General features: G+C 40.0%; 1 protein-coding gene across 1 annotated transcript in view; it reads left to right on the top strand.

Annotated features, from left to right (window-relative positions):
• LOC106815383 (zinc metalloproteinase dpy-31-like) overlaps positions 1 to 9,878 on the top strand; it is a 14,145-nt gene extending 4,267 nt beyond the window's left edge. The window contains exons 5-14 of the mRNA XM_014819838.1: positions 351 to 471; positions 864 to 930; positions 4,728 to 4,934; positions 5,142 to 5,280; positions 5,451 to 5,594; positions 5,778 to 5,884; positions 6,100 to 6,245; positions 7,538 to 7,653; positions 8,040 to 8,169; positions 8,739 to 9,878. Of these exons, the coding sequence (XP_014675324.1) occupies positions 351 to 471; positions 864 to 930; positions 4,728 to 4,934; positions 5,142 to 5,280; positions 5,451 to 5,594; positions 5,778 to 5,884; positions 6,100 to 6,245; positions 7,538 to 7,653; positions 8,040 to 8,169; positions 8,739 to 8,892 (1,331 nt within the window). The 3' untranslated portion in view covers positions 8,893 to 9,878. The remainder of the gene's footprint in view (positions 1 to 350; positions 472 to 863; positions 931 to 4,727; positions 4,935 to 5,141; positions 5,281 to 5,450; positions 5,595 to 5,777; positions 5,885 to 6,099; positions 6,246 to 7,537; positions 7,654 to 8,039; positions 8,170 to 8,738) is intronic.
• Positions 9,879 to 10,375: the final 497 nt, after the last annotated feature.

Raw genomic sequence — 10,375 nt, 5'->3', positions numbered from 1 at the left:
CATATCCGGCCAAATCCCATATCCGGATGGGTGCCGGTCGCGACGTGGCCGGATAAAGGAGGTCGGACTGTATTATATTAGCCTTAATTTGAAGAGAAAAACAATGGATTAGAAGGTGTGTACAAAGTGTTTTATATAGAAATGAATATACCGGGACAGAAAATGTTATATTAGTAACAGGATCCTTGTATTATTGTCTTCGTATCAAGTCAATATTTTACTAAAAGATTACTATGAATCGGGTCGGGATTTAGAGAAATCATCGTAGTCTCATCAGCGTAACGAGCGAATATGGCCGCCGGAGGCGGCCATTTTGCGAGTAGACATAATTTTATTTACGTTGTGGGCAGCTGAATCCCACGTGGCTGCCATTCGAAGTGCAATTACCGAGTGGGAATCGCTGACATGTCTTCACTTCCAACAAACATCGACACCGGTTGGGAACTACTTGCAAATAATTTACGGAAATGGGTAAGATACTGTTATTCATTACTGAGAGCGTGATGAACGCGACCAGTTGACAAGGATTCAACGCGGAAATAGAAGCGCAAGTACTATAAGTACTAATTGTTTTACGTGCATTGTATTATATATAGAGAATATGTGCATTGTATATATGGAGAAGCCGTATATATGTAATAATATAAATGAAGTGGACAGTTACTCGAATTCCACATGTACAGTTGCATGATTTTAACTGTCCTATGGGGCATCAATATGTACAACGAATAATATGCGTCCATTCAACACCATAAATTTATCGATATTCTGACTAAGTATTGTAAGTAACCCATTGTATAGCTGGTAGAGCTTGTTTGATGGCGTTATGTACGCTGTGCTTGGTTATTTGATGATTTCTATAGGTGTTGGTCCTCACTGGGAATGCGGCAGGGCGGACAGCTCCTCTCTCTCGGCCTGGGATGTGGTTCGGTACGCCGAGGCTTGCAAAATATCCGACCTACATACTTACTTATACTTACAGACCTAAATAATAGAGTTGCGCAAATGTAAATGTAGTCCATGAATTGGCATGTTTTGTAAACGGCACGTTAATTGCAGCATGCAAACTTTATTCGGGTATATCAAGTTGTGTTATAGCTGTGCGCATGGGACATACCTACCAGTTTACAAGTAAGCATTCCTAAAATTCCGAAACAGATGTACATTCGCTGATTGTGTTAACATCCAAAAGCACAGCACATATAAAGAAAAAAAGAAAACTGCTCGTTATGGGGACAATACTATGTTATACCTAATATAGTCCGGTCGTTGACGATGAAATATCGATGCTACCCGGAAAAAAATGTTGTAACGCTGGTTTCTATGTCAAACGAAGCAGAATTCTAGGTAGAACGACATATCCAAAATCCGAAAAAATTCTTTTTGGGAAATTTTTTATGAGTGAGTATTTTGCACATTTTCGCATGTTTTGTAATGGGATATGAGCATGAGCAAGGCTCGTCAAGTATATGGAGGTCTCTGTATATGGAGCCTCGTCAATAGCAAGGCTCGTCAAGTATATGGAGCCTCTAAGTAATAATGGTATATACACTGCAATTGCAACACCTTCTGTTAGAAAAGTGGAAACAGGTACTCATCCAGAGGGCCAAAGTGAAGTTATGGAGGATCTCCAAGACCCCTTGACCGATGTCGAGATGGAAATACCTGCTGCAGCAACGGTGACTGGTATCGATGGGAACAAACTAAATAGTATTTAATTAGAACAGATTTACGGCTTGTATGAGAGAATCAAAGACAAATCTATACCCGTTGCCAGTATTGCTGAATCAAAGGAACTAAAGAAACTATACATGATTGCTTATTACAGTATTGAGAATAGTGGTTGCAATATATTGAAAATGGTGAAACTTTGAAGATTTTCATTCGCGCTGAAAGAGCCGGAGATTGGAACCTGCATCTAATAGCAGTTACACAAATGTTGAATTTATTTGCTGCAACTGGCCGCGTCAATTATGCAAAGAGTGCACGACTGTATTTGCAGCTGATGCTGGAATGACAAACACACCACCCCTGGCTAAACCATTGTTTCACAAAACAAGGAATCCATACAGTCCGCAGAAGCAATCCCTTCTGGGCAGGAATATGGACAGACATTACAATTGAACAGGTCATGATGAGATCCATCAAAAGCAGATGAGGACTGACTAGAGGATGGGGTGTGACGGAGACTGTTTGCTTTCAGTGGATCTACAGCATGCACAAGTGTGCCGCGGTCCATGATGCTATCACATCTATGACAAATGTAAAGCACACCACCAGTGAACAACACATGGAACTCGGGACTTCTAGGAGCAACCGGGATTTCGCTGACCTGCACAACATTCAAGAACGGTTCAACCAACATGAGCCATTTGATTTGAATGAGCAAAGAATTCGGTCCTTATCTTCTGGTTTAATAACAGCTGATGGTGATGGTGTAAACTGCGACAAGACAGGTGAGGTTGGGGCACAGATCCAGGAGCTCGACAATATGAATGTGGTAGAAGCATGTATTAAAAGACGTGATCAAGTTCGGTCTTTAGATCATCTGTATTCAGGAATCCAAGTGATAAACAAAAAATTAATTTCCACTCAAACCATCTGTTATATCACCTGATAGCTATTGTACACAGAGAGGAGACAGACATGGCTCCATGCATACTTTGGCTATAAGCTTACAGCAATGCCAACGTTACTATTTAAAGACAATTTTATGCGTGAACCTGTAAAGACACAACTAGCACAAGCCCTCGAGAATGTTGTACAACCGTCTACAGAAACGGTGCAAGCTATGCATGTTCTTGATGGTGGGGCCCTTCTTCATAGAGTGAAATGGCACAAAAAAGATGAGATACAAAGACATAACGATGCAATATGTCAACTACGTGCGTGCAAGGTATGGGAATTGTTGCATCGTATTTGATGGGTACTAACAGGGTCCATCAATTAAAGATCACGAGCACCAGCGAAGAATTGGCAAAACGTGTACAGATATTCAGCTTAGTGAATCTACACAGGCTCACAATGACCAGCAGACCTTTCTTGCGAATGAGAACAACAAAAGTCAGTTCATTACGTTGCAGGGTCAATACTTGGAAGCTGATGGTCAGATCGTGCACAACAGCACTGGAGATGCTGACACATTGATAGTGGAATGTGCCCTTCAATTTGCAAGACAATGAAGAGAAGTAAGTGTAGTAGCAGATGACACGGATCTACGTGTCTTCTTGATGTACCAATGGAACCAGAATATGACTGGTATATACTTCCATTCAAAGGCAACGTGGTCAAAGAAAGGTTTGAAGTTTAAGACCTTGTTAACAAAGCTGGCAAAGTATTAACATCCCATCTTCTGTTTATCCATGTGTGGAGTGGTTGCGACACCACCTCTGCAACCTTTAGGCATGGTAAAACCAGTCTTTTTGAGAAGATATAACAATCAGAAGAATTGCAGCAGATGTTCTTCTTGATGACCGATCCTAAGGCTACAGTAGAACAGATTGGCAAAGCTGGTATCCGGTTATATGTTGTCATATATGAAGGCAGACCAGAGGATTCTTTCAACAGTCTACGGTACGCTAAATACATGGAGATGGTGTCGACAAGAAAAACGTCAATTTACCTACAGAAGCTTCCACTTAGAGAAAGCGCACCATATTTTCTCAGTTTGTGATTTCACTCGGAAGTCATACTTTGGTTTAATCTCACAGACAACGACCTGATTCCGATGCAATGGGGTTGGAAACTTACTGATACCATACTAACACCAGTCCTGACAGACTTGGCTGCAGCACCAGAGAGCTTACTGAAATATGTAAGCTGTAAATGCAAACTTTCAGCCAGAAATCCATGTGGTAATTACAGTTGCTCTTGTCGTAAACATGGACAGAAATGTGAGACAGCCTGCGGAGTCTGCAAAGGAGAAAGTTGTCAAAATACCGAGGAGATTATCCTTGACGATGAAAACAGTGTTGACACTACTGGCGAAATTGTTTCTATAGTTAATTAGTGGAAAACTTGCGTGTTTTTTTCCCTTACGATACTTACACAACAGAATGACAAAATGCTTGATAACCGTGCAGAGTCACGTTCTGGCCCTCGTTAACATTTTGGAGTGGAATCTCCCATTAGGGGGGAAGGGTCAGGCTTATAACCGAGGTAATTAATTTGGTAATAACTATTTTAGTTCACAGTAAAGTAAAAATTTTCAGCAACTGAGACTTTGCATTTTCTTTAGTCAAGGTCAATAAACCGCAAAAACGTCACATAAAATACTTGCTTTTTTACCGTTTCAAAACAAAAGCTGGCAAAAATGTGCGATATATTCAGAGTCAAAAAAAAATTCCCCTAGGGTGATTTTTGCTGATTTTGAATATGTTGTTCTATGACACATCTTGGTTATCTGGTGTAAAAATAATCTTTATACCAATTTTTCTCGATCAAAATTCTCTACAACCAGACTATATAAGAATCAACATGTTCCTGCATTTGTTTTCGCGGTCGTTGCTGGCACATACATGCGAACCCCACTATGCTGTGTAAACATCTTGAACTATTAACTCTCTTAAATTGCGCAGTCTGCAAATTCAGTATATATATAATTGGGCGTGTGTGATTTTCATTTTGTTTCGAATATAGCAAATAAAACTAGATATTCAAATCAAAGTTGCAACCGAATTCACACTGCCAGTTTACATTAAATAAAACCTTACTTATACTCGTTACAGCACGGCGCGGCGATCCACGAACTTGCACACGCCATCGGTTTCCATCATGAGCACGTCCGTACTGATCGAGATGAACACATTACGGTTCATTATGAAAACGTCATAGCCGGAAGAGAAGCGAACTTCCACAAGAAGAACCAATCAAATTTTGATTTCTTCGACGATATACCGTACGACCTCGGTTCCAACATGCACTACCGAAAACGGGTACGATATGCGCTATAACAACATTTTTCGTTTTTCTCTAAGTTTTTTTTTGATTAGTGATTTTTATTACATTTTTGTTCTGCTTATAACCGTCCATTTATCTCTTTCCATTTTAGTTCACTACGGTTTCTCTCGCTCTTCGTAGCATAGTGATGAATAATAGTCACTACGCAATATTGTGACCAATAAATCTTCTCCTTTCCACAGGCATTTTTTAATAGTTCAGACTTGGATTTACTAACAATCGAGACAGTGATTCCGGTATATGAGAATAGAATAGGAGATCAAAGCAAACTGTCATTCTATGATGCGCTAACAGCTAACCTTGCATACTGTAACGGAGATGGTTCGTATATCACATACGCTCTTCGTCCACATTCTTATACACACGCTATGGCTTTTGCGCATATATTGTTGAAACCACAATTATTGTTATTATGTGATAGGTTTATAACGTCTGGTCCCGTTTTCTTCTCATAGCTTATAAATATTACGGTATAATTCTCGGTTCTGTAGCCTCGCCATGTCAGGCAAAAGGAGGGCTGCTCACGCCAGAATGCCAGCACGGGGGCTACTGGAATCCCAACAACTGTGACGTCTGCATCTGTCCTGCTGGTCTGGCAGGCGATCGCTGTGAAACCGTTGCACCATCAGAAGGCAGTAAGGCATAGTACAGACATGGAGTAATTAAGAAATCGTACGGATTGTTACTTCCCACTCATCAGCCGGTGCGAAAATTCTAATGTCCGCTAATGGATTGATATCGCGCTCATTACTTCGAGCTTTCACCCTTGCAAAACCACAGCGGTAATATATGGTGGTTATGTATGCATCTTTTTCTAGCGACAGAAGGCGAAATTTTGGACATTAGCTGCGGGGACAGTGTGCATTTTTTTGGTGCACAATTATCGGCTGATACAAACAAGCAAGAAGCATATTGGCTCCTGCGGGTAAATTCGTAGATGATACTTTCACATGATTATCATCATGATCATACATAAGCATGATTACTTCCAAGAGAAATATAATTCACATGCAATTTTACTATTCCATCAACAATTCAATTATTTAACGCTTTATCGCTCGTTACGTATAGTGTGTTAATTCGATATATTGATAATATGTAACATGTAATTTCGGCTTGTGCGATGTTTTGTACCCCTAGGCACCGGCATCAGCGACCATCAGTTTTCAGCTTACTTCGATATCGTCTATCTGCTATAGTTTGGACGGTTTGACGTGTGAAACGAGATTGGGTTGTCCTGATTGGCTTGAAGTCAAATACCTGGATTTAGCAAAAGCGGGGCCATGGTAATTAAGCTTACGTCAGGACTGACATTGAACTATATACTACGTCTATCTGAGAGATAAGAACTATGAGCGTCACTAGTCACAATCGCGAGTAAGCTTGCATCGATTACTCGGATTATCAACTCGATTACTCGATTACTCGATAACTCGATTACTCGGATTGCATCATATTACTCCGATCGAATTCAAATCCGCAAAAGTGAATCCGGTGAATGTAATAATCTAATACATATTTGTGAATGTATGTTTGTTTGTTTGTCTGTTCTCGATGCAAATCAATATGGAGAACTCTAGAAATGTCCAAGGAGGTTCAATAGTGGTAAATTTGCATGCTGAATGTTATGGGCACATTGGATTTGACCTCCAATGTCATCTAAGCAAAAAAAAACAGGAGAACACGGGAAAAATAAACGGGTCCCTGGAGCAACATTGCATGTCCAAACAAGATTCAGCTTGCACTGACTTGCTTTATTGTTATTAAAGATAGATAGATAGATAGATAGGTAGATAGATAGATAGATAGATAGATACATAGATAGATAGATGATAGTATAGATAGATAGATAGATAGATAGATAGATAGATAGAAGATAGATAGATAGATAGATAGATAGATTAGATAGATAGATAGATAGATAGATAGATGGAGGAAGGATAGTACGATGGATGGATGGATGGATGGATGGATGGATGGATGGATGGACGGATGGATGGATGGATGGATGCATGGGATGGATGGATGGATGGATGGATGGATAATGGATGGACGGATAGATGGATGAATGGATGGATGGATGGATGGATGGATGGATAGATAGCTAGATAGATAGATGGATAGATAGCTAAATACATAGATACATAGATAGATAGATAGATAGATGGTCGGATGGATGGATGGATGGATAGATAGATAGATAGATAGATGGATTTGGGGGGTATTTTTCGTTCAACCAAGTGGTCAACAATTAAGTGCTTTATTTCCCGGGCATAACTGGGGTATCCTGTTAGTGATTTATATTTTGAAAACTGTTAATATTATAATCATATAATATTGGGGTTTCACTGCAGCCCAGGTGATTTAAAATGTGCAGCTACACGTAGTCTTGTAGCCTTAGTAAAAGATAAATGTGGGATATTTCACGGGTAATAATTTGTATGTTTTCGTAGATACACGGGATGTGCTGCAGCTATATTCAGATATGTGCGTATGTGCGTGTGTGCGTATGTGCGTATGTGCGTATGTGCGTATGTGCGTGTGTGTGTTTGACATAATCGCTAGCTTTTATCCTTAGGTTTTGTGTTGCAAACACCTACGGATATCCGCTATTAAAATCAACGCAGAATGAGATAATACTGATAGCTCGATCTACGCACAACGCTGATTTTGCGTTTGAATTCACTTACGAAGGTACGTGCGAGTCTGTAGTGACATTCAGCGTGTTTTCGTTACGTTTAGTAACCTAGCTTAACTACCATTACATTTGTTGACAATAATAAACACAGCTAATACCATGTAGTTGTTTTCGGATAGCAATAAGCAAAGGTGCAATAGTGGCAAATTAATTTGGGTGTAAAATAGGGTTACATCTATTTGCGCTGAACGGCGATAAAAAGCATTCAACACAAATAGGTAGTGTTGCGCTGATCGTATAATAAACCAAACCACGATGGCTTTGTTAAAACTACATGTTAGCTGAATCGTCAGTGTACTAGTTGAATGGCCCCCTAGACGTTTCGATATATGGAAACATGGCATCATGGACTCCTACATGGTTGACTTTTTTACGTCTCTAGCACAATGCCCGGACTGTTACTGTGTGGAGTGGGGACCATATAGTTCCTGTGACGTCGCTAACACTCCTAACAACTGCGGATGTACCATGCAAAAACGATCATGCGTCAGAGCAGAGGGACATTGTACAGAGTACGTACATTTATAGAAATCTATATACCAGTCCGTTCATCTTTTCGTTATTCCGTCTATCTATCAATCCATCCATCCATCCATTCATTCACACAGCCATCAAGTTGTCGTATCTTTGCTTCATAATTGCTCACTCGAATGATTGATTGATTGATTGATTATTTAATTGATTGACTGGTTAACTGGTTGATTGATTGATTGATTGATTAATTATTCGATTGACTGGTTGATTGATTGATTGATTGATGTGAGTGAGTGAGTGAGTGAGTGGGTGAGTGAGTGAGTGAATGAGTGAGTGAGTGAGTAAGTGAGTGACGTGAGTGAAGTGAGTGAGTGAGTGAGTGAGTGAGTGAGTGAGTGAGTGAGTGGTTACATTTTTGCTAAAACTGTATTTTTGTACTAGGTTTGTAAGAGATACTTATATTCCTAAAAGTTATGCTTTTAAGTTATATGCTTTCATTTTGTGTTATATATAATATGGGAGAAACTAGATTTATTGATATGTAATAACTTTATTGAGTAACATATATATCTGTATTTGAACCTGTATACCTTTTTTTCGTTTGCAGTCCAATTCCTGACGAACATGTCTATTGTCAACCAATAAAGAAGGTTGTTGCTGCGTGCATTGGTGGGGAAGATGGACCAGCTTACTGTTGTGACGATTGGCTTCTTCTCAAGGAGGGGGAAAATGATATGTGTACTTTCCATAAATGTAGTTAAGAATTGCACTATGAAAACTGTATCTTAGCCCCCAGTGAGGTATTCCGCGTAAATTAAGTAGATTTAAAGACTTTCACCTTAAAGCCAGGGACACGCGCATACGTGCATAGCGTAGGCCCTACTTGCACGCAAACGTGCGCAGGCACGCACGCCCCCTAACACGATTTTTGCTTCGATGTCGGAGGGTATCCGAGTATGCCAAACCGTATTTAACTTTATCAGATGGTGGGCACTATATAGCAACCGCCGGTACGTATTACCCGTAATTTTAAAAGTAAGCTGTTAGTGGAAATCTTGCCCGCATACACATGCTCAATTTTATCACATCAATCTCAAATTAGAATCATTGAATCCAAGAATCATCCGAGAATTATTGAATCCGAGATCATAAGTGATATCCAAAGCCCGTGAACAGTGTTCCTACTATACAGCCAGCCAAATATGGACTTACTGATTAAGAAGCTAGTTTCCAGCAGCTACCATATAGAAAGGCTAGTAACATTCATTTTGATTGATGCTTACGCCTCACCAGCATATCTTCACAAGTATTCAACGACATAAATTTGTTTACCCGAAATTCTACTCTCTTATTTCTGACGTTACAACAATCCAAAGATGACTATATCATCCGTGTCCTTATCGTAATCCTATACATAGATAGAATATTTTATCGAAGTTTATAACTCATGAAACCTGACAATATGGGAAATCTCTAAATATCACCTAATACTACTTTTTGCTCACTCATCACACTACAGAAATTTCGCATTTACACTTGTACCTCCCGACGTAATAAGTAATGACGGTTGTTATATATAGTGCCTTAATTTACCTCATCAGATGCTCTATAAGATGAATTCAGGTGTGTATTCGAAGAGCAATGTGCGTTACAGTTGAATCTTGGTAAACAATAGTAAATACGCCAGGTATTGTGGTTAGCCGAAGATGAACATGCGTCCAAGATTCCAACATGTTCTGCTTGCATCTATGACAAATGCGACATACGCATATACGCTCTCCTATGACACTTATTTGTCTAGAAGATTCTTCCTATGCACAATATTTGGTTGAGTAAACTATTGTCGCTTTCAGCTTGAAATTCACTGGGCTTGGCGTTCCATACGCCTCCTAAACTCCTATGATGCGCACAACACATACAACACCGACTGCAGAAACACCACTATGTGTGCTAACCGACGATGCTTCACTTCTATTAGCAAGCTGTGATCGAGTTCCGCTATCCGCATCACTCCGCATCCACTCTAATTCACGGAGCCAGTTTATTATGTAGCGTTTTAGGTCTCTCTTGGCGACACCCGATGGCGCCACATCGAAACGTAGTGCCTAGCAGTAACTAGCCAGTGCACTTATAGAGATCAGTTGCCTAGCAAGTAACCAGAACCGTGATTAAAGTAAGACTATTTCGGCTAAAAAACTCCGAGGAGGGGTGAACTGGCTGCGCATGAAACGACACACGTGTCGA

Source organism: Priapulus caudatus, unplaced genomic scaffold, assembly GCF_000485595.1.
Source record: "Priapulus caudatus unplaced genomic scaffold, Priapulus_caudatus-5.0.1 Scaffold1103, whole genome shotgun sequence".
Lineage (NCBI taxonomy): Eukaryota > Metazoa > Priapulida > Priapulimorpha > Priapulimorphida > Priapulidae > Priapulus > Priapulus caudatus.
This window is presented reverse-complemented; position numbering and strand designations above follow the sequence as displayed.